At 36.2% G+C, this 25,026-nt stretch overlaps 2 protein-coding genes across 3 annotated transcripts in view; one reads left to right on the top strand and one right to left on the bottom strand.

Annotated features, from left to right (window-relative positions):
- CFTR (CF transmembrane conductance regulator) overlaps positions 1–4,816 on the bottom strand; it is a 164,042-nt gene extending 159,226 nt beyond the window's left edge. For both annotated transcript variants that reach the window (XM_057504702.1, XM_036905683.2), the window contains exons 1-2: positions 4,700–4,816; positions 4,308–4,470 (exon numbers count right to left, since the gene is read on the bottom strand). In XM_057504702.1, coding sequence (XP_057360685.1) covers positions 4,308–4,360 — 53 coding nt within the window. In that variant the 5' untranslated portion in view covers positions 4,361–4,470; positions 4,700–4,816. The remainder of the gene's footprint in view (positions 1–4,307; positions 4,471–4,699) is intronic.
- Positions 4,715–25,026, top strand: part of ASZ1 (ankyrin repeat, SAM and basic leucine zipper domain containing 1) — a 90,497-nt gene continuing 70,185 nt past the window's right edge. Inside the window, exons 1-2 of the mRNA XM_036905688.2 lie at positions 4,715–4,880; positions 10,919–10,999. Of these exons, the coding sequence (XP_036761583.1) occupies positions 10,997–10,999 (3 nt within the window). The 5' untranslated portion in view covers positions 4,715–4,880; positions 10,919–10,996. The remainder of the gene's footprint in view (positions 4,881–10,918; positions 11,000–25,026) is intronic.

Genomic DNA, 25,026 nt, shown 5'->3' with positions numbered 1-25,026 from the left:
TTTGAACTAGCAATAACAACTATTGCATAAACTTCAAAACCAAGGAGGAATTTTTAAACTAGCAAATTAACTAAAATAAACTTAATTATATATACACATATTTTATATATTAAAATATATATAATTATAATTTTAGCCATGTCAAGCAAAGAAGGTGCTTTTAGAATTCTGAGAATCAAAGTAACCAAAATTAACACATACCCCAAATTTGAAATATCTGAATTGTATCATAACAAATCATGATCAACAAAAAGGTGGATGGACAGGAAGGACTATTAAGGGACTAGTGTGGGGATCCAACATGTGTCAGTGTTCAGGCAACACTGTCCAAGAGATAGAAGCCCCTGTCCCAAAAGTGGTCTCCTCTAATTCTTACAAGAGACAAAGCTAAGAGAGTGTACGGGAACCCTAGGCTGTCCTCACCAAATGGCATTTGCCTGCTGACTAAATGGGCTCATGGTATTCAGGTACCCTCAGCACCTATACACCTCAATGTGAATGCTGCATCTCACACTAGCCTTTTGTTTTATGCATTATTCCTTCTGATTTGGATAGTTTAAGCCTTGTCTGAGAGACAAACGTGAGATAGTGGCATGTGTATTGATCAAGACAGGACCTGACCCTTGTTTGAATGGCCAATTGGTCTTTCTTGGCAACATTTCTATTGGCAAAAATATTTATGACTTTGCCATAATTTTAGATTTCCTCATGCCTTACAAATATGTAAATAAAATATAAATATAAAATCATTGTGATGGGCTTCTGTACAATATGCCATAATTTATATAACAAAGTAAGAGTAGGCCTCTTCAAAACTGTCATCTTTATAAGTCTTCCATTAGATATTTATTGTAATTATGCCTCTGTTTTTCAAAGCACTTATGTTTCTCTTCATTAGGAAATGTCTCTAAAGTTTGCAATACATTCTTTGAATCTTTGAATACCTAAACATAAGTAGTGCTTGGCTATTAACAAAGAAAATTATAATGAAAAATCTTCACACATTCAGGGTAAATTTGATTTTGAGATGCAAGTAATTTAGAAGGAAGTCCAAGTGATCAGTCTGGGTAATGTGAGTTTTAATCTAAAGCAAGCTATGCCTATAAAATAAAGGCTAAAAAGTAATGAAGCTACTATATACTAACTACTATATGCTAATTGGAAGAAATCTGTTTTTAAAGGTAAATCCATAACAAGAATCCAAAAATACTTTGATCAAAGACAGAATGTTTAGAATAAGTGTTTGGCTTTCCTCCGTAGCTATTTTGATCCACCACACTCATTCTGATATACAGACTCTATTGTGGATTTTAAAATCTCTCATTACTTGGTGTTTAATAATTACAAAAATGTCTTAAATCATCTTATTGTTAACCTGAGATTTGACCTATTCTTTGCTGAATTTCAACTTAGATCCTAATTTTACTGTATTTACTCTTTGTTCTTATGTAAAGACCTATCTGTGGAGTTCACTGGGGGCTCCTACATCCAGTCTTACAAGAGATCTCTGGCAATGTGCAATTGGATGTACAATTCCTCAAGTATAGATCTTGACTTGTGGTATGGATAGCATGATCAAAATTTAAGTTGCATCATCTGACACCATGGTTTGATACACAATCTAACAACTAAACAGACTATAGAAAATTAAGGGCATGACAGAAAAGACAGAGCAAACTGAATAACCACCTTAGAAATTATGAGAAAATGTAAACTTAGATAACTATTCAAAAATAAACAACACAATCTTCATTGGTAAACATTTGTAAATCAGCCCCACTGGTATAGGAGTCACAAATTCTATCCAAATATATCACCTGTACTTTGAAAAAATAATCTTCCTATTGTGTAAAAGCTTTCAGTTAATCTACTTGTTTCACATGGTTTTCATAAACTACTTGAATTTTTGTAGTGAAATTCACTTTCAGATTATTAGCATTAGGACACTTCAGATATCCTTCCGATTTTGTACTTGATGTGAAGCCATGCAAAATTAATAAAGTGCTTAAAATTTTCCTAAATTTTATTAGATTTTCCATTAATGAAATCTGGACAAGAGATATTTAATATAATCTACAACCCGGACCATAATGCAGACCATAGCTTTACTCTTCAATGACTCTGAAACTGAACGGATTGAATTCAGAAAGCTAAATTCTAAGGCATTTAACAACATATAAGCATATGACTTTTTTCCTATATATCTGGTAAGACCATGTTGGATAAGATTTTACCTAAATTAAATTCTCATTGAGGCCCAGTCATTAAGTATACAGACTGATAGTTACAAAATTATATTCAACAAAGATGAATTGAGTACCTTATATAAACAAGATACACAGTATTGTAAAGAATGTAAAGATATGGTAATTAGTAATAGCAGCTAACATTTAATGGGTTAAACACTGCACATGCATCTTTCTCAACAGATTAACCCCTATCAAATAGGTTATATTAGTCTCCAAGGTTTACAAGTCAAGTCACACAAACAGAGATGTTAAGGAACTTATCTCGGCTCACAGTGTTACTAAGTGGTAGAGCCAGAATTTGAATCACAACAATCTGAATCCAAAGCCTAACACCTTTGGCCACTAAAAGCAGTACTGTCTAAACCAATGCAGACAATAAAATTCTTATCCTTTCAGAATTACAACCCAGAAGGAAGTTTATAATCACTGGTACTTTAGGTGATTGTCAGTTCCTATAAATACCAGGAACTTAATTTTTTTAAATACACCTATTCTTAGAGCAATTTATTATGAAATAGTTCGGAAACAGGAATGAGTATGCTCTTAATCTTAGTAGCCATTATATTTTTTGACAAATCAACCTCAGAATACTTTTTAAACTGTACTAAAATTTATAAGATGACTTGTTTAAAAAAAAAGTTGATAGATCAACAATAATCTAATTTTACTCAACAGTGTGCTAATTTAAAGTTCCTTAGTACTTATAAGTAGCCATGGGATTTCATTTGTCTGAAAACAGCATTTTTAGATTGATTGCCATTTAGGTTCCTCAATGTGCTCTACTAAACAGTCTACGCTTTATGCCAGTTAGGATTCTGATTTTGTAAATAGTAATAAAACAGATCTATGGATAATTCCATTTTTATAGATGGAGTAATAAAGGGTGCTAAAGACATTAACACAAAAGGCAGGTCTCAAGTGCACTGTCCTTCTCTCCCATCCACAGGGAGGAGCTCTCCTTCAAGTGGCCTTTCCCTGGCACCTGAGTTTCAGGCTTACTGCACATGCAGAGATTAAAGCAGAAAGATGTGAAAGCTGAGTCCCTCCCCCCCACACACATGTGAGCATATATTTATTATAAATCTGGCTTTTCTGATACCTAAGTATGCTGATTCACTGGATAATTATATGTCAAGTAATATCCCCCGAGAGAGCTGTACATACTCATTCATACAGGTAGAACAGGAACAAAGTAGTACAGTAGCTGAAGAACACTTCAGATATTAAATGCTGCATCTAATTACTTTGCCTAAGACTCTTAACATATAGACTCTATTTTTTAAAATACCATTATATGAAGTTTGCAAGCTTTTACGGCTCATCACATTGCAAAGTAAGATAAGGGTATAGTTTGTTGTCAGTTGGATATAACTTCAGTATCTAGTACCATGGCTTCACATTTCCATAATTCTGGACCCACTCCACCCCCCTTTTTTAAATGTATACCTTGTAGATTGGATTTTTTTAAGACATTTCAAAGGATTTTATTTCATTCTTGAAAGGAAGAATAATGGAATAAATACTTGTTAGATTTACTCAGTATCATAACGACAAAAACTTTATTTAAGCACCTATTACCCTCTTCCCCTATGGTTCAAAATTCATTCAGCAAATGTTTTCTGAGCACCTGCTACATGCAGGCATGGCACTTGCAGTATGTATACTAAGAAGACATTAAGTTTCCAGGGCACAAAGCGAGGAGGGGGTGGGAGGGTAACAAGGGACCAAAATTAAGTATTTACTATTAACAAGTATAATTAATAAATTTCTTAGAAAGATTTAATAATTGCACAGCAGCACATTTGGGCAACAGTATGACTTTCAGTTGCACATGAAGAGTTCACTGTTAAGCTAAGGTTCTCTTTCCAATTAGCTTCAGTTTATTCTTTTCTTAATGTTTTCTATTTTATTCCACAAATCTACATTATCTTCCATAAAATGAATGATAGCGCATCTTTTAAAAACCCATTCCTCTTCCCCCAAAATCCAGCCCATACACACGCCCTGCTCTTTTCGTGGGCACGTGTCCTTCCAGAGCTCAGCGGGACACCCTCTCACCTGAAAAAAAGTTTGGAGATGACGCTGGCCTTTTCCAGAGGCGACCTCTGCATGGTCCCTGTGGGCGTCGGGGTCCCTGCCGGGGAAGGCCGGGCTGCAAGTCCTAAAGCCACACTCCCTCGTCTTCTCGGTGACTGCCGCTCGCCCCTTTTTCTCTGACCTGCTGTGATGTCATTTACTTCCAACTCCCCCCACCCACCTCTACCCCACACACACCTCCTCTTTCCTTTAGCTCCTTCCCCCGCCTCCACAGCCCAGGTTAAAAGCTGGGCGCTGCCTGGTCCGGCCCCAAATTTGCTCTAGCGGCTCTCCCCACCCACTCTGCACCCCGAGAGCTCCTTCCTTCTCGCCTCCCTCCCTCGCGCGCGCTCCTGCCCGGTCCGTGGCCCTACCGTCCAGCCCGGCCCAGCCCGCGTGTCGGGGACAGTCGCGGCTGCTGTCCCGCTCCGGTCTGCGACGCGCGAGGACCGAAGGAGCCGCCGGCAGAAGCGGACCCAGGCCCCCAGGGAGCCTCCGGGACGCGGGGCGCGCCGCCGCCAACTTGCCCTAGCCTTCTTCCGAGATTCCAGCAGGGTTCGTGTTACGTTTGCAAAGCGCATTTTGAAAGGGGAACGAAAATATGTCTCTTCTGTAAAACGCAGCCATGGAGAGCCAGAAAGTTCCCCGGCGGCGTCCTCTGGCTTCCCTCTAGCGCTCCCCTAGGGTGTCGGGGAGAAGGACCCAGCGTGGTTAGCCCAAGGCTTAGGTGTGCTCCGACTGCGGCGGAGACCCCACGGTGGACGTATTTGAGTGGGGGTGGAGAATATCCCATAAGGCGGTAAAGAGAAGTTATCGCTTTGTCCATTGCCCGCCCAAAATTTGTTCATTGTCTGTCCTGAGGCTTCCAGTCCTGCTTCCGTTTTTAAGGAAGGCTTTGTGTGTGTTAGCAACTACCGTGGCAAGCGCACAGTGTGTAAACTCACCCGCCCGCCTATAGACTTACTAGTCTCGGTCAGCAAAACATCCTGACTAATGCACTAAGAGAAATGCAAACAGTCTGTGCAGCGACTGCACCGACCTGACTCAGAAACGCCATCTTCAGAAATGCCTTCTTCCCTGAGGGCGTCTAAGCTGTCCCAGGTGTGGGCGCCTTAGCTTCCCCAAGTTTTTGGCGTGAGGATTGTGTGCCTGGCTGACGGTTTTTAAAGAGCCAAGCCTTTAATTCCTGAATCCTATTGTGTAAAAGCAAGGGCAGGCACACTGAATGTAAACTGAAAAATTCAAATGAAAGTAAGAATGTTAGTCTGATCACTTTGGTGCCTCTACTTCTAAGGCAAGGGTGTTTACTTGTGAATCACCTTATTGTTGATTTGTGGTCACCCAAATAAAATACAAATAAAATGTGTGTTTCATAATAGAAAGGCAGAAACGTATATTTAAATTAATGAGTAAGTTCAGCAGATTTCTATAGCTCCACTTTGCATTTCAAGGCCATGCTTTTTTTCTACTTAAGATGGGTTTTGTAAACATTTAAATTTTATATCCTAAATTTTAAGAGCAGAGAAAAAGACAGGAAAGAGATCACTCAAATGCATAGCTACCAGGAAAGAACTTCAGCATTTCTAACTCATGAGCCTTACATCAAATCTTGCACTGGTGTTTTCCTCTTTCCAAAATGACTTACAAATTGAGGCTCTGTCTTCATTACTGACTTTTCCCAGGTATCTGATTGAACTCACTCCATCTATTTTCCCACCCCCACTCTGTTGTTTGCTTTATAACTGCTAGTGTGACCCATCAAATACAATACACACATTTTGAAATGAATTAGAAATCAGTTCCTCTTTGTTACCAAAGAGCAAATAACAATAAAGGGATTAAGAATTACATTCCAAGCAAGATCATAGAACCTAACCAAGTGGTAGGGCTCCAAGAGACCCCAAATATTTGTCAACCAGTCTCATTCCTCTGGAAAGAATAGATGAAATACTGATTATTTCTTGAGTTTTTCCTTTTGCCAGGTATCATCTAATGTAGACTACACAACAACCAGGTAAACAGGTGTAATTCACCCCAGTTTTCAGTTGAGGAAACACACAATAGAAATTAAGTAAATGACAGAGTAAGATTCTAACTCATTTCTAATTCCAAACCATGTCTCTTAACCATGTGTAGTATTGTTTGTAATCAAATAATCCCTCATGTATTTATGAACTATCACACACCAGTCTTTCTCTTCATATTCGTTTCATGAAATCCTAACTGCTAACCCTATTCAAAACTGATACAAGAAAGCAGAAATCTAAAAACCATATTCCTACTGGAGTTATATGTTTTTAATAAGTGACATTTCCTTAAAATATTCCACTTTAAGCATATGTACACACAGGTGCATAGGAAGACCATAGATTTTTATCATAGAAGATTACATCCCAAAGTTGTTCTTGGCTTAAGACTTCACCATTATTCAGAACATTAACACTGTTAGCAGATATAAACACTGAGACATGATACTCAAGATTTGCATCTAGGATTACACACCTAATGTGGGAATGCACCAGCAAAGTGTTCAAATATGGCTGACAGTCATGCCTGGAATCCTAAATGTGCCTTTGAGATGTCAGAAACAGGAAAGAGATCACAGACAGGATGAGAGTAGAAGGTGGTAGTAAGAAACAGTGAAGCTCTTCTCTCCAAGCTGCTCAAGTATCAGTTCATAAAATGTTATTATAATAGCTTGTATTTACTTAGTCCTTACCATATATGCCAGGTGCCACACCAAATGCACACATACCTTTTTAAATCCTTATAACACTTTCATAACAGGTACCTTCTTCATTATCCATATATTACAAGTGAAGAAACTAAGGCACAAAAAGTTTGGCAATTTTCCCAGTCAAGTTGCACAGTAAATAACAACAGAGAAAACTGAAATTTTAACCTAGTCTGTTGCCTGAGCCCAAGCATTTAATTACTTCACATACTTACCCTACAGAATATCCTACCTAATGTTTTTAACAAAACTGACATTAAATATAGATTAGGTGACCATTTGTATGGCACTTTTATTGTGGAAAAATACACATAACAAAATTTACCATCTTAAACCATTTAGGTGTATAGTTCAGTGATAATACATTCACACTGTCATGCAACCATCACCACCATCCATCCCCATAATGCTTTTCATCTGTAAAACTGAAACTCCATACTCATTACATAATAACTCCCTGTTTTCCCCTCCCCCCCAGTCCCTGGCAACTACCATCACACTTTCCTATCTTTATGACTACTCTACGTACCTTGTGACCATACAGTATTTGTCTTCTTGTGACTGGCTCATTTCACTTAGCATAATGTCTTCAAGATTTATCCATGTTGTAGCATATTGCAGAATATCTTTCCTTTTTTAAGGCTGAATAATATTCAATTGTATGTTTATAACACATTTTGCTTATCCATTCATCCACTGATGGACACTTGGGTCTTGGCTATTGTGAATAATGCTGCTATGAACATGGGTGTACAAACTCTGTGGCATCATTTTAAAGGTATATTAAAAAGAAGAAAAAAGAAGAGAAGAAAAAAAGCCAACGTCTACTTAGTACCTACTATGTGTTCAGCAGTGTGCCATGGGCTTCCTACAAATGATCGCAATATATGAAAAGCTTATGAGATAGATTACTAACTCTGCCAGGTGATGGCTGAAGTTTCATATTATATATCACCAGAGCAAAATTTCTCTATGCTGTAAATATCCATCATGTTCAATTTGAGTGTGTTCCTCAGATTTTCTTCCCTGCTCTAGTAGTGATAAGTAGGCAGTGACCATGAGTGCACTAAAATCTGGAAAAGCAGAAGGAAGGAAGAAAAAGTCATCCCCCAGGGAAGAGAAGGGCAAGGCCTTCTTTACTCCATGCACAGAAGCTAGCTCTAAATTTACCTAAGCTAAAAGGGGAAAAGCAGCCTAGACTCCTCCAGTGTGCCAGAGTGATGACCAAAGATGCAAATGCTTCTTACAGTCTCACACAGATGTTTCAGACCCAGAGAGAGGTGTCCTGGTATGTGACTAGAAAAGATTATTATTTACTTTTACTGCATCCAACATTATGTTTGGTCTAACAATTTTATTTATAAACACACATGAACACATACTTTTCTATTTATATACACACATAACCCTTCTTCCCCACAACCTCCTTGGAGACAGGAATTGTGTCTTCTGTTTTCCTTTTCCTCATCTCTTATTTAGCAATACAGTGTATGCAATCATACAACAATTTTCTCTTGGGATTACTGACCTAATAGTTGAAATGTCATTCTAAAGGGGAAATCTGAAGATGCTCAAGAGTTGAATCATTACCATTCATCTTTCAGGCAGCAAGAGCTCAGTGCTAAGGCGGGTATAAAGAATAAGGCAGGATCTCTACTCTTCAAGACTCAGAATCTACCAAAGGTCATCGAAACTCTCAGAAGATGATGGGAGAGCATAGCAGAAGGAGTTTGGACTTTGCGGCAACAGAAGAGCTAGGTTTTCAATCCTGGCACCACTACTTACTTAGCTGCATGGTCACCTTTGTGTGTCTCAGGGTTGTTTTCTGAAAAACAAGGTTAATGATACCCACTTCATGCATAGTACAGCAAATATAGACAACATTATATTATAATCATCAAACTTGCCAGGTGACTAGAGCTTAATTACTCCAACTAGTTATAAAAGGATAGTTATGTAAGATGATAGAGGTACTAATTATCACTACAATGGCAACCATATTAAATACATAAATCTTTCAAATTAACACGTTGTATACCTTAAGTTTAAACAATGTTATGTGTCAAGTATATTTCAATAAAAAATAAGAATTAACCTCATAAGGTTGTTGAATGGATTAAGTCAGGTTCTTTTCTTTCTTCCTCAGCATTATTGACATATTGAACTGGTCAATTCTCTGAGGTGGGGGGCTGTCCTGTACATTGTAGGACGTTTTGCTGCCTCTCTAGCTTCTACCCACTGAATGCCAGTAGAATTACCCCCTCCAAACACACACCGAGTATGACAACCAAACCTCTCCAGAGAATGCCAAACACGTGCTCTTGGAGACAAGGAGGCAATTTACCTCCAGATGAGAATCACTGGATGAAATTAATTAAATGGATGCATATAACAGACATAAGGGCTTAGAACCTAATAAGCACTCAAAAAATTTTAGGAATTATCACTACATGTCACTGGAGATAAATCAGAAATCAGTGAAGCATTACAAAATAGAATGTTATAGGAAGCTGAACTCCCTAAAGGCTGTCAGAAGTCTCAGAACATTGGATTCTCTCATTCCCTCTGAAGTTATTTGTTTGTATTTGGACTAGGGGAAAAGAAGGACAGTTGGGTATCCTTTAAATTGTAAGATAATTTTGATTTACAGGCAGAACTAGATTTTCACATGGTGGAAATGTTCTTATTCCTTTTGCATCAAGATGATATTTGAAAGCTGTTTTTCAGTTCCTCTAATTTTCAGTTCCCCTAATTTTCAGTTGCTATATTCTTAACAACTGTGTGCAGACTGATGGGTTTTCTGTAACTTAAAGGTACTTTTTCATAAAGGAAACCTTAAAGATCCTCAATCCGCCCAAAATAGGAGCTTATTAAATCTAATGAAATGGACAATCATGAACAATATTCAGATTACAACTTTGTCATGAATATAAAAATTAATTAATCTGGGATTTTCTAGAATTGCTGTTCATGAGATGTTTCATTATTTATATTGGTTCTTTTTTCATTTTCCTTCTGAAGTTTTTTTTAGGAACAAGAGAATTCATACCACTAGGTTAAATTTACTGGTGATAATCCTGCTGAAAGCCAGATGCTAGTATAGAATTAAAATTGTGTTACATATTTGAACTCTAAAAAGTGTTTCTTTTTCCTTCAAATAAATGCTATGCTAATTTATATGCTACACAGAAGACCTACATTTAGAAAGGCAGTGGAGTTGTAAGTAGAACAAGAGGTTATTTACTTATTTATAACTATTTTCCCCCAATAGATCATTTGTAATAAAAACATGTAAATCAGAAGGACATTTGAAATAAAGAGTAAGAAAGACTGGATGGGAAACTGCTTTTACACCTAAACTAAAAGTAATTCTGAGTGTCTTGGTTGTCATAATAGCTTGCTTTAGTGTCACAGCCTGGTATCTGATAGAAGTCAATATGGAAGTTCACCTGGAAGCAAAACCCATTCCCCTTCCACTGCAGTCCGGGAAGAGTGCACCATTCAAAGGCTGATAGAATTATAGCTGACCGACATCATAAACAGTATTCTCAGAATAATTTCTCAGAAACATTTATTTTATGGTAATTTTGTCTATCAATCCATAATTAAAGTCAAGGACACTCAAGGAAGTTTAGCTAGGAAACTAGACTTTGAGAATTCCCAGGTTCAGAGTCTCGTTTCTGATTTGCTTTAACTTACCCTGTATAGACAGAGTCTGTGAGATCTTGTTTTAGGACACTATGCTGGTTATTTACTAGTCTTCAAGTTCAATGTGATTGGTGAAACTATGGTGATTAATCCATATGGTCAAAAGGACAACCAATTCCTGGTTCAGTGACTATGGTTCATTGACCTCCAGAGCCTGCATCCCTGTGTCTCTCAGAGTGACTGGAACCTCCTCATTCAAAGGCTGCTGAGAGACAGCACTGAAGAAACGATGGTAAGACACTCTGGAACTCTTATTTACATGTGCAAAAATTATGTTTAAAGATATGTATGAAAATCATCTAAATCCTGTCTGAAACAAAGCATATGCTAATTAAGAAAATCAAATCAACAAATATTTATCAAATTTTTCATCTGAAAAAATTTGACTGTTACCAAGTTTTACTTAGAAATTATAATTTTTATAATAGCAAATTAGGGTTAGCATGATTCTGTTTTTGCAAGAAAAATATATATATTGCATATGCTTGTTTGCTGTATAAATTATATTACACATCAGGGAAAACTCCTATAAAGTTGGTGTATTTTATTATTATTGTCATTCCCTTTTACAAATAAAGAAACTGAGGTACAGAAGGTTAAATGCCCACATTTAAGAAACAGAGCCAGAATTTGAACAAACCTAACGATCTGGCTCCAGAGCTGAGCACTCAGCCACAGTGCCCTATGTGTAAGTGGACCGCACAGAACTGTTTGGTGTGTTGAACTAAGAGGAACTGCCTTTTACAATTTGTTCACTTGCTTCTCTGCTTAGCTGAAAACAGGGACTTAACAAAGGAGATTTTTCTTTTCTTCTTTTTCTTCATTTCTTCAGAATCCATTGAATGGACTCTTCATTATAGGAATGTGAAGCAGGTAGGTATCAGGGGAGCAAAGGAGAAAACAAAACTTTTTCTTCTTTTACTTTTGAAGTTCAACATAGGTAGAATCTAACTGATGAATTAGGATGACCCAAATGAAATGCTCAAAGGTCCCCACGAGAGGGAAAGTTCAGTGCCAGTGCCTACTGCTGGCGGGGAGATGGGCTGCTTCACAGCTGAAACTGCACAGTTGCCTTTACATCATAGAATGCCAGACGGGCTTTGGAAACTCCTGGAGAAACTTCAGAAGTCCAAGTGTAATGTACTACTGGGTGAAACTAAGAATGGGGGAATGAACTTCATCTTTCTCAGGAACTGCTGTGGTTTGTGCAAAGATCTGTTCCAACACAGCGATAATTGTAGCAGTGGACCACCAGGATGCATGACTCTGCAGGACGACCTACTTTTGTCAGTGACACAATATTGTGGAGACAGAGGCTTCCGCAGCAGAAAGCAGGGTGGGGCCTGTGACAGTGGACTGGTCAGATCGTCCATATTCTCCATATCTCTGGTGTTTAGGAACAGGAATGACCTCTCTGGATGATGAAAACTCCAGGGTTCTTGGAAAGTGAGTGGGTGGAGGAAGAACTTAAGAGTTTCTGGACTTTTTGCTAACTTCAACATTTAAATCTTAAAAGAGATGTGACAGTATTTGTATCCCAAGTATGTAAAAGGAGACATACAGGTTGCATTGCATAAGCATTGAATAAAAGGCCTGGGAGGATACATGTCATATAATCATCTTATGCCATAAAGTTCTAAGCTTTTTAAAATAGTTTTTTCAAAACAAACAAAATAGAGAAACACATCCTGTGAAGTAAAGTGACTTTCTAACTCTATTTCACAAATGTTTTTGGAAAGCCCGAAGTTTCCAGCTCTGTGCCAGGAAAGAGAAAAAATGAATAAGACAGAATTGTGTCACAACTTTCAAGGGGTTCCTTAGATGTGAACTACTACTAAAAATGACAAAGCAAAGCATTAGTTGCCTGAGCCCAAAAGAAATTACTAGCATCACTGTCTCTTTCATTTATTCTAGATTCTTACTGGCCCTGCCAATTCTACAGTAACCTTCTAAGTCTCCTTCAGCAACCTTTCTTTTGCCCCCACCCCATGCCTGCAGTCTTCCTCCATTCCTGGGTTTAGAACTGAAAACAAAATCTCCTCAGGAGATCATTATACACAGTCATAAAGGTGCCCTGTTGGGAGTAGAAAATACAGGTTAACTTTAAACATATGACCCATAATCAATTTTCTCCACCACTAGTTCATTAGAAGTTAATATTTTTATAAATTCCATGAGTTTTTTGTATCATATACAAGTGCCTCCATTACTCTGCATTTCATTTATTGCATAAGAGTATTCATTTTTTCAATGTAAAATAAAACACAGCTTTTAGAACTCTGTTTTGACAGTGTTTTCCCTTAAAAGAAAAAAACACCGAAGCCTGCCGAATGGAAGTGTCTCAGACCCCTGTTTCTCCAGAGGACCCTGCAAACTCCCTGCTCATCTCAGAGGCCAGACTAAGGCGTGTGAGGAGCAGCGGCAGGTTTTCACACCCCTGTCAGTGCAGAGTAGGAGCTCTGCTCCTCAGGCCCCTCAGACCCACAGGGGTGCTCATCCTGCTTCCTGTCAGATGACCTGGGTGCCCTGAACACTACTGGAGAACAGAAACCATGAACCTTTCTGCACCTGCTAGTGCTTGGCACTGTGGGAACCCAGCAACTGACAGCCCCCTGGAGGAAAGCCAGGCCGGGTGGAACACCCAGTCCCATGGGGAAGGCTCATCGCCCGGCTCATGGCCAACCCCCAGCTCTGACTACGCGGCTCTGTTTTTCAAGACCCAGTTTGGTCATGATTCTAATTGTCTTTAGGAATTCTTTTTGTAAATACCTATCAGGTAAGGAAGCAGATGACTCTTGGAAATTATTTGTCTGGCCCAAAACAAGGTAGGGGGAATAGCCTATTTTCAAGAAAGTGAAGATTTTTAAAAAATTGATGCAAGATAAACTTAAAGATCTGGGGGAAAATGTAGACCTCCATTCAGTCACCTGAATGTGTTCTCACACAAATGCTAACAGATTTGAGACTTGTAATAAAAATAATCTGGATAATTCAAGAAAAAGGACAATTTTCTGGAATCTGTTACTATGTTCACTCATAGTTAAATTTAAAGTACATTTCCACTTGACTATGTAAGAAAACAAACTTTAGATCATCTCATTTTAAAATCTGCTGCCTATCAGACAGCATGGCATAAGAGTTTAGAACTCCTTCACTATGAGCTGAGGTTCCCTCATTTGTAAATAATGGCTAAAGTCCAAAAAACTGACAATACCAATCACTGGTGTGGATTGCTGGGAGGAATGCAAAATGGTACAGACACTTGGGAATACAGTTTGGCGCTTCTTACCAAGCTAAATATAATCTTACTATACAATCTAGCAATCACTCTTCTAGGTATTTACCCAACTGATTAGAAAACTTTTGTCCACACAAAGATCTGCATGTGAATATTTACAGTAGTTTTATTCATAATTGCCAGAATCTGGAATTAAACAAGATATACTTCAGTTGTCAAATAGATAAGCAAACTGTGGTACACCTGTACAATGGATACTACACAATAATAGAAAGAAATGAACTACCAAGGCACAAAAAGACATGGATGAATCGTAAATGCCTCTGGCTAGTGAAATAAGCCATTGTGAAAAGTCTACATACTGTATGATTTCAATTATATGCATTTTGTAAAAAGGACAACTATATATAGAGATGGTAAACAGGTCAATAGTTGCCAGGAGTCTGGGGTGATGAAAGGAAGAGTTAAATAGGTAAAGCACAAGGAATATTTTTACGGCAGTGAAGTTATTCAGTATAATACAGCCATGGCAGATACATGTCACTGTGCATTTGTCCAAACCTATGGAAATTTACTATGATACTGTGATACTGTGATTTCACTACTATGATAGAAGTTAGGTTTCTCACTTTTGCAGTGGAGAGGCAAGGGGAAAATGTGATAATGGATTAGAATCAGAGACACTAGTATTAACTCATGTTTAGTTTAACAAAGATTCAAATGGTTAGACACAGAAACATTTGTAGATGTTTGTATACACAAGTTAGTAAAGATCCATGTATTTTCTTGCTCTGTCAGCTGAGATGGCCTAGAAGCAACTACATCTCAATAGCAACCAACACACTCTAGCACCCAGATCTTGGTTTCTAGTAACATTCTCCAATAAAAAGAACCAGGGTTCCTTTCAGGACTGTTATGGGATGTATACATGATGAACCTGGAGCATCTCTTAGTGCCAGAAAATGAGGAAGTGCTTTAAAAAATATATACACACACAATGGTGGGATCAAAGGGACACCAGAGTCAGATGAAAGAGCCCCCCAGTGGTCATAACTGGAACAATTTAAGCAATAAAATGAATATAACCCAAACAAATTATAACCCAAGTATGAAAAAAATACCCATGAATTCAAACTGACATAAATAAATAATTGAATAAATTAATCAGGGAAAACAGACAAATTTCCTGTACAGAAGAATTCCAAATAGTTTATATAATACTTCACTCTCAAAGAAGTGGAGCTCAAATCCTCCACTGGGTTGTGGGTTGTGCATGATGATTTCCTTTCAAAGAGCACAGTTTTGAGGGGAGAAAAGAGTAACTTTACAGAAAAAGAACCTGACAAACACCAGGTGATCAGGGTCAACATCAACAGTGAGAGGCCTTGATTACAGGTGACAGAAACAGCGCTTGACCTCTGTGATCCTCCTCCCGAAAATCCATAACCCTAGTCTAATCATGAAAAAAAAAACTTTAGACAAATCCAAAACTGTTAAGGTCATCAAAAGTAAAGAAAGTCTGAGAAGCTATCACAGCAACAAGCGGCCTAAGGAGACATGATAACTAAAAATAAGGGGTTATCTTGAATGAGATCTGGGAACAGAAAAAGATCATTAGCTAAAAACTGGGGAGATCTGGATAAAGTATGAACTTCAGTTAATAACATCGCATCGATATTGGTTCTTTAATTGTGCCAAATGTACTGTACTAATGTAGGATATTAATAATATGGGAAACTTGAGTGTGGGTATATACAGGACCTCTCTGTAATATCTTCACAATTTTCCTGTAAATTTAAAACTATTTCAAAATAAAATTTTTATAGAATATAAGGGAGGCTTTTTACTGATCTTGGCACATTTCCCAAGCAACAGCAAATTTCTAACAATTTGAACCTCTATCAATCTTTATTATGTAATAATAACATCTCAAACCCAGTCAGATCCTTTTATCTCTTGTTTAGCATTTCAAAATTAATATTTCGTATTTATTTTTCTCAATTAATAATTTCTCTTGCAAGGGTGACCACAGGTTTGAGGGCTTACAGCAGGAAACTCTGCAAGTCTAGAAAACTGGCTTTAAATTGGGTTATTCTAGGACCTTGAAAAACACTTTCTGCCTCCAGTGGGAAATAAATTATAAGAAAAATAGTCAATAATATTTCTTTAAAATAAAACATAACAAACCTACTAAATTTCTTGATCCCAAGAAAGCTCACAAGAAAATAAAATCATGTTCTCTTGTCAACTGAGGACCACCAAACTGGTTTGCAATTGTTAAATAATCTGTAGTTCTCATTAAGAAGATGGAATTCATCATGCCAAAAATTTAAGGTAATATTAGCTACTCACTATAAGAACAGTATGGCTTTAAAATAAATGTGACTTTGGCCACAGAATAATGACATAATTCTACTCCCCACTGTATTGTGTAAAAAACATTAGGATTCAAGAAAAATATTGGATTAAAACAGATTCAACTTTAAGGTTCTATTCTTTATTTTCTCTAGGAAAGTATTTTACTTAATTATATTCTTCTGTGTGATTCTCTATCTCTCCACTCACACTGTTCTCTCATTCCTCCATGTTTAACATTTGCTATGAGCTAACAAAAAGCTGTTCTATTTCACTCAAAAAAAGTATTTTGGAAGTAGTTGAAGTTGTCCAGCCATAGCTTTTATGTCTCTACTGGAAAATGTGTAGTAAAGATGTTTTGAAAAGAAGTATTTTTCTTTGTGGAACAACTAATATTTGAAGACATTTAGGCATAAAACATGCATCGTCGTTCCTCACTTGATTTCTTCTGGCTTTTTTTCCAATCTGAATCAAACCCACTGTCTATCCAGAACAAACGAAATGCAGGAATAATTTGTATTGAGTCTCTAATGTGCTAAAAGTGTTTCCCCCCTACTTGATTCTCAGTATCCTTATGAGATCATTATTATTACACCATTTTACTCTTGAGGAAAAAGAATCCTTTTTAGGGGTCAAAAGAATCTTCAACATAATTATCTATATCTTTATATCTAGTACAGGTAAGCTGGATTAGATCTAACTGATCCCCAAACCACTTTCTTGAACTATATTGTTGTGGATAAAATGTCAGTTGGTGAGGTAAAATCACTGAAAATAAGAAATTGTAGAATTAATTCCCTTTATATTTTTAACAAGAGACCTCAACTAGGAAAAAAAATTTCTTTTTAAGTTTTTACTGTTAAATAATTTGAGCTGGAAAATTCAACTAGCTCGTTAACATCACATAGATTATTGGCATTTAGCAAAGGAGATTCATGTTCTTGTTCCCTTCAGTCCTAAGAGGTACATGCTACAGAGCAAAAGTATAAGGGAAGAGAGAATTAAGGAGAAAAACCTTCTTCTTCTGTTCCTACACTCAAAGAAGCCCAGCTGATGGGCACCCCCATCTAAAAATTCAGGCCAGAACTCAAATCAAATATTCCAGTGACTGTGGTTGACAGAAAGAGTAAAGGCTAAATTAAGAGTTTGGAGAGTAATGGAAATAATGGAAGTTTTGTTGCACTTGAACATGGAATTCCATGTGGTTATCTATAAATAAGGGCACATACTGGGTTTGGTTTTGTAACATTGCATGGAAATACTTAAACTTAACAGTTTCTAAAAATAAGATGAATTTTAAATTCTTCTTGGAACCTTTGAAATAGTTGGCACTACATGTTTCACAACTACATAATGAAACAGAGTTTTGTACACAAACATGTATTTTCAGATGCCTATTGGCCATATATGCCTCCTGGAAAGTTCTTGTCATTAGGTCATTATAAGAACTATCCTCCAGGTAAATTTTTGTATATGCAAACTATCTTCTTAACATTTGTCCTTAGATTTTATAAAACTATCTTTATTTTTCTTTCATAAAATCCTGTGCTGATAACATTTCCATATTAACGCTTAGTTTTCCTAAGTTTAAGGTATATTGGGATTTATTTTAAATGTCTTCATGTGCTATACTTAAAAACAAATTGTAGGTTAACAAAATACTTCTAACTTAAATTTAAAAATCTGTAAGTCAAAAATGAGAAAATGAAAGACATTTGGGTATGGATTATTTGTATTACAATTTACTTGCAGTCATTGAAAAACCTCTAGTGCTATTACACATTTTTTAATGTTTTCAGGTATAATAACATTTAAATATGTGTAAAGTAATATATTTAAAATAATCAACTTGGCAAATAATTTTCAAGTTTACATATACTTAATGATGTATCTCTTAGGAATGATTCTTATGGAGGGCAATTTCAGATCACCCACATTTAATATAAATTAATTCTAACTTTACCACTCCTTGGTTGCTGATCCATCTCCACCCCTGATTCCTGAACCACTGATATTTATGGGAATATGTCAAATACCACAGGTGTATGGGAGTAGTATAAGAGGTTTATACTTAATGTTTAAATAACCAAATTTTCTTTCTTATTACTGAATTATCACACATAACTGATCCCATTCACTTCTTCTTCTCCTGTTCATCATATAATAATAACACAGAAAAGGTTGGGTTCATATTAACTTAGCGAAGTAGGGCTTGAAACACATCATTCTGCTAATTAGTCTAAGAGAATGAGATTACATCAGAAAAGAATACATACATGTATTTCAAAAAATAAGCAATGGTAATTCTAATAGTGAGTCCATGCTTCAAGGTGTGCCTGATTTCTATACACTACATTAGAAGGAGAATCACAAAGATACCAAGTCATGTATTCTGCATCTCAGAGAGGAGATAGCTCTAAATGGGCAAATTAAAATTATATTGTCTAATAGCAGAGAAGTATTTCTATCAATTTTAACCCATATGGCAATAAATTCCACATATTTCTGGAAGTTTCATTGTGTTTCATCCCTAGTCTAGTTTCAAGAAATAAATTATGCTAATTCTCGTCAGTGTTCATCCTTGTTACTAAATCAGGAGAGTCACAGAGAACACAATTCTCTTTCTGTGCCTCATAGTACAGGGAAATATGCAATGAGTCAGTCAGTTAGTAAAAATGATCCTTTTTCTCCTCCCCAGTGTCTAGTTCTTTGATCTGACATGTGTAAAACAAGTAAAAGTTCAATTAGAGGCATTAAATTAGAAGTTAATATTAACTTTCAATCTTATTTCTGAATAATATTCTGACCAAATTAAAAATTAAGGACTATTGCATTATATTTATATGCAAGTACTTCTGGCATGTAATTAAATTTAACTCACCTCAGTGAATATTAGTCAGATGTCCACTGTGTGTGAGGGCCCCTCACACAGAAAGTTAGAGGGTCAGGTGGCCCAGGCCTCAGGTGATTCACAGTCTCAGAGATATGCCGACAAGGCTGAAAAAGTACAGTCACTGCACATTAAACTCATGTCCAAGTACCAGACCACATCACCTGAAGTATACTATGAATTCAATTTTTTAGAAATCCTAAGAATATCTTACTTAAGAGCACAATTACTTCGGGGATTGCTATGGGCATATATGTATTTTAATTACATCCACTTGTCTAAAGCAACATTCAAAATATAACATGATTTTATAACTCTGGTTACAAATATATTGAGGGCCTCAGTTTTAAATACACTGAAGACCTTTAAAAATGCAAATTGCCCTGGCCTCTCTGAATATCTGATAGGCTCTGCAGAGCATCATGCTTATCTCTGGGGACAAAAAGACACAATCTCTGCTCTCAATGAACTTACTGTCAGCAGAAAAGATATATATACAAAAATACTCAGTATAGATGATAAAATAAGGGCCATCCTGGATATGCAAATAGCCATGACATTTGATTACCAAAGATCATTTTCAGTAAAGAATTAAAATGTCTTCAAAATGAGATGTCATTGAAGATGGATCTTGAAAGACAAGGAGCAGAGAGAGGCATATTTAGGAACAGCACTGTTTGGTTGGTGTGTGAAATTAGAGAAGGAAGTGGACATGGAAAATTAGATTGGGACTACACAGTTCAGAGTCACAAATGGCAGGGTCCCAGTCTACTATCACTGGCAGAAGTAAGTTAATATGTGGTTTTGAGCAAAGAAGTAACATACTGCATTGCATTTTAGGAAGATAAAACTGGAATAAATACACCCAGTGGCCTAGTGTAGCCGGAAGAGATGGTACAGAAAATAAGTAAGGAAGTTTTCACAGCAGCCCTGGGGATCATCACTGCACTTAATCAGAAGAATTTCCTTTTTCCTCAGTACTGAAGACCCCTTCCTTGTATTCTTCCCTCCAGCGGTTTCCTATGCTGTAAGCTTACCTTCTGGAGGTTATCTAAAGAAGTTCTTTTTTGTTCTGCATTTTGAAATACTCCTTAAGACCAGGGGATTCCTCATCAAAGGTGAAACGTTTCTTCCTCATCCAGCTTCGTCCCTTTTAAAGAATTAGATCTTTTCCTATTACATATTTATTATACATAGTCAGGCAATTCAATACCAGTTCACAATACCAGGAAGCATTTAGTCTAAGACAATGAAGTGACAAACATTATTGCTCCCATTTGTTCAATAAAGTTAGTATTAAGAGTCACTTAGGTCAAGGTTTTTTTCCCACTGAATAAATGAAGAATAGAATTTGGACTTCATTTGGAAGAATGAAATTATTTTTCTAGTTTTTCCTTTTATTGAAGGATTAGTTTTTTCCAACTGTACATAACCCCTCAGTTTAGTTCAATAAATGGATTAAACTTGAGTAAATGACTTTGTAGTAATAGCTAACGCTTATAAAGCACTCCCTATGTGCTGGCAGTGTTCTAAACTTTGCTTGACAGTTAAAAAAAAAGATTCTTACAGATGAGGTTCACAGTAAGAAGAGGAAAGTAGGAATTTCTAGCACTTGGAATAAGCAATACAGAGATTTCTCTTCCCAATGATAGAACCTATTCAGTTTCTGCCTGCTCCTGTACTTCTGGAACAATGGCATTATTCAAGTAAAAGAGGCAAAAATCCAAACTGCTGCTTGACTTTTGATTTAACAAAGGTTACATGCAAGCTTTCTTGAGCTGTTGAATTATATAGTTTATCATTCCATCTAATGTTTTGTGAAGATGTTTTATTGTTGATGAAACAAATTTAAAGTTGCAAGAGAAAACATCTTAATATACCTACTGAAACTATATTTAAACATTCTAGGAGGTACATTACTACAAAAAAAGAGAAAAAAATCTCTATTGCATTGTACTTGGATTTCCTTCAATTATGTTTTAAAAGAACCACATTACTTAATTAATAAAACTGCAAACTATGCCTAACAACTCTGCATGCTGAAGTAATGACCAAATGGCTACATATTAAGATATGTATGCTAAATATACATATAAACATATCCATAATTGAATTAAAAAACCAATATAAAAGGCATCTCATCAGCATCACCAAAATAAGAGAGCGTTTTAGACATATAGCCTTGAAATATAAGGAATATTCATATATTAAATATTATGATTTATAAACCTAATTCAAAATTCAAGGTATTAATTTCATTTGAAATTCATTAATTAAGCCAAATTTACCTGCATAAAATAAAATTTATAGTTTGATATACTGTTTTCAAAATAGAATAATTAAAGAGAAAATAAAATAACCTGCCTTGTAAATATTTCACAGATATGTTTATAGTTTGAATCAGAACCAGGAGGACATGCATTTTCTTCTCTCTTCCTCACCTGCCCTCTGCTGGCACAAAGAAAATAGTGAAAAGTAAGGAAGCTTCACACACAACATACGAGAAAAGCACATTTTTAAACAAGAAATGTACAGTGTTACAAAATTTGCATAAGGCCAGACTAATCTGCCATCATACAATCCCATCACTCATATGTGAGTTAAGATTGGAGTAAAAAAAAAATTATGTTTGGAACATGGAAATAATTCACTATCTATCATAGTTCAGGGAAATGACCATGTTAAAATAAGAATACAAACATGTAAAAATGTCAGAATGAGGCATTTGTCATCTCTACCTGTATAGCCTTACTGACAAAATAAACACAGACTGGATGGAGTTCCATTAGCAGTATTTGTAACTGAACTGAATGACCACATCAAAGGGGTCTGATTCCTGGGTCACCATGAGCCAGGACAGAGGTTAAGGATGGTCTGCAGCACTTTCTCTCTAGTCCTCCCTGCATAATATTCCTATCAATGCTAAGAATGAAGATCAGTGAATCCCAATCCATACAGTTCTCAACAGACTGGAAATTTCACCAGTTCTACAAGGATAAAACAAAACAGGGATTATTACTATGTAAGACTGAAAATTGTGCAAGCCTTATGTTCATAGTAGTCCCATATCTGAAAGCGACTTGGACATTTCGGTGATTAGCAAACTCAAAATAAGTCAACAGTGGGATGCAAGTGCCAATAGAGTTAACAAAAAGGTCTTCATTGAGTGCTTAGCGTGTGCCAGATGTACACTGGGCACTTCACATATACTATAAAACCAAAGAATAATGCAAATAAGGGTTTGTAATTGGCTATTTAGTGCCCAGCGCTCATTTTCAAAAAGGGTTAAGCTAGAATTCTTCTGGGAGAGGAAGATTGGGAAATGACCCTCTCTATATATTTTCAGACTTTCTCAATACAAAATGTAATTGTTATATGCAGCATAAGTTTCAATATCTTTACCATTGTGCTTTTTATGAAAATGCAGATTCATTAACTGTACAATATGACAGCCCTGTATCTTAGGTAACTGGGATTTTTAGACCTATTTATGGCTGTTTTTGTTCTTTTTAAAGTGAACTTTCTTGAAATTTAATATACATAGACTGCACAATTCATCTTACAGTTTGACAGCTTTTTAAAAAGTGGGTACACACCAAAATAATCACCATGAAATCAAGAAATAGAGTATATCAGGAAAACAAGCCTCCCTCCTGTCACTTCTCAATCTTGCCTCCTCCTCAAGGAAACTACTATTCTAGCTTCCCTCACCATAGATTTGTCTAGCCTATTTATGAATATCACATAAATGGAAATCCACAGTATGTACTCTTTAGTGTCTGGCTTCTTTCATTCAAATTATGTTTTCAGGATTCATCCATATTGTTGTATGTAAAAAGTAGTCCATTTATTTTTGATGCTATACAGCATCCCATTGTATGTATATACTTGATTAATTTATCTATTCTGTTCTCAGTGACATTTGGAGTTTTAGCATTTCTTTTAGGAATATCTAGGAGTAGGAGTAGAAAATCTATCATGGGTTTTGCATATGTTCAACTTTAGGAGAAACTGCCATAGTTTTTCAAAGTGTTAGTACCAATTCATAATTCTACCAGCAGCATATGGGAGTTCTCGTTGCTCCACGTACAACACAATACTTGGCATCACCAGGTATTTTTCCTCTTTTAACTTTACTTATTTTGGTAAGTAATAGCTCATCATGGCTTTAAATGGTGTTTTCTGATGATAAATGATTTGTGGCAAATTTTTTTGTTTATTGGCCAACTGAATGTATTTATTTATGAAACACTTGTTGAATTCATCTGCTCTCTTTTTCCATTAGATTATGTGTTATCTCTCACTGATTTTTAGGAGTTCTTCATATATTCTGGATATAATATCTGGACTTATATCAGCTATAATATACTTCAAATACTCTCTTTCCCTTAGTGGGGTGACTTTTCATCTTACTAATGGTATCATTTGATGATAGAAGTACTTAGTTTTAATGAAGTCCAATTTATTAAACTTTTACTTTATAGTTAAGTAATTTTGTAGCCTGTTGGAAATATACAAGTATCTTAAGGGCAAAATCCAGGCTTACTTTTTAACATCTTGGCCTCTCAAGTCTTGGCTGTCAATCATCTAAAGCAAGGGAGGAAGAGAGTAGGCGATACATGCTGTTGTTTTCAAATATTTGAAAGGGATGAAGACGTTAGGCTTCATCACATAGGGATGAAGACATTAGGCTTGTTCTGCAACGTCTCATGAAAGGAATTAGACCCTAGGCTGAAAAGTAAAAGAAGGAAGATCTAGTATCAACATAAAATTATATGTCTGGCTAGCCAAATAATGAAATGAAATGTTACATTCTCCTGTCACTGGAGGTTTTAAAGTAGAGATTGGTGGACAGTTTGTCAGAAATGGAAATTGTAATAGATAACCTTTAAGCCAACATGTCTGGCTTTAAGAGTGGGGCTACAGCATGGGGGAGGTGTTTGGGTGGGAGAGGAGGGTGATGGGGATAAAGGGGAACAAAAATTCTCAATCATAATATAAGCTGTTCATGGGGATGAATAGTACAGTATGCAGAATATAGCCAATGATTCTGCAGTATCTTTCTTATGTTAACAAATAGTAACTGTAGTATGGGGGGTGAGGATTTAATAATACAGGTGACTGCTGAACTACTGTGTTGTATACTGGATACTGACATAAGATTGTATATCAACTATACATCAGTTAAAAAAAAGAATGGAGCTATGGCATGTGACGTAGGACAGTATGTTGCCCTCTATGTTACCAACTTAAAGAAGCTGAGTGGAACTCCTATAATATCCTTCCTTTTCTCTTAATAGAATTCATAAATCCAAATAAGTTCTTGTTTGCAACTCTTTATATTTTCAGTCTCTATGACCTCCACTTTTTAAAATGTTATAGTAATTCTCTTTTCCTTTAATTTTCATTTTGAGAGTTTTTAAGTGAAAATATCTATTTATAATATGTTAGGATTTGCTAAATAAGATTCTAGTTATCCTAAGGATGGCCTTCAGGCTATAATGCCGTTCCTTTTCCCTTTCTACTTTGATCTATCTAGAAGGTACATTCTCTGTTTGTTAAATGACAACATGTTAGCATATGCCTCCAATTCTTTATTATAAAATGTCATTCTCTACACATTCTCCTATAGCTTTGTATATTTCTTGAAGCTCAGTAATCGAAACTATATGAATATTTCAAGAGAGAACATACCACTAAGAAATCAGTATACTATATTGCTTACGCAGTTAGACCCTAGAGATTGTTAAAAAGAAAACCACGGGCCCAACATGGG

Source organism: Manis pentadactyla, chromosome 7 (genome assembly GCF_030020395.1).
Source record: "Manis pentadactyla isolate mManPen7 chromosome 7, mManPen7.hap1, whole genome shotgun sequence".
Lineage (NCBI taxonomy): Eukaryota > Metazoa > Chordata > Mammalia > Pholidota > Manidae > Manis > Manis pentadactyla.
The sequence above is the reverse complement of the archived record's forward strand: the minus strand, read 5'-3'. Positions and strand labels throughout refer to the sequence as shown.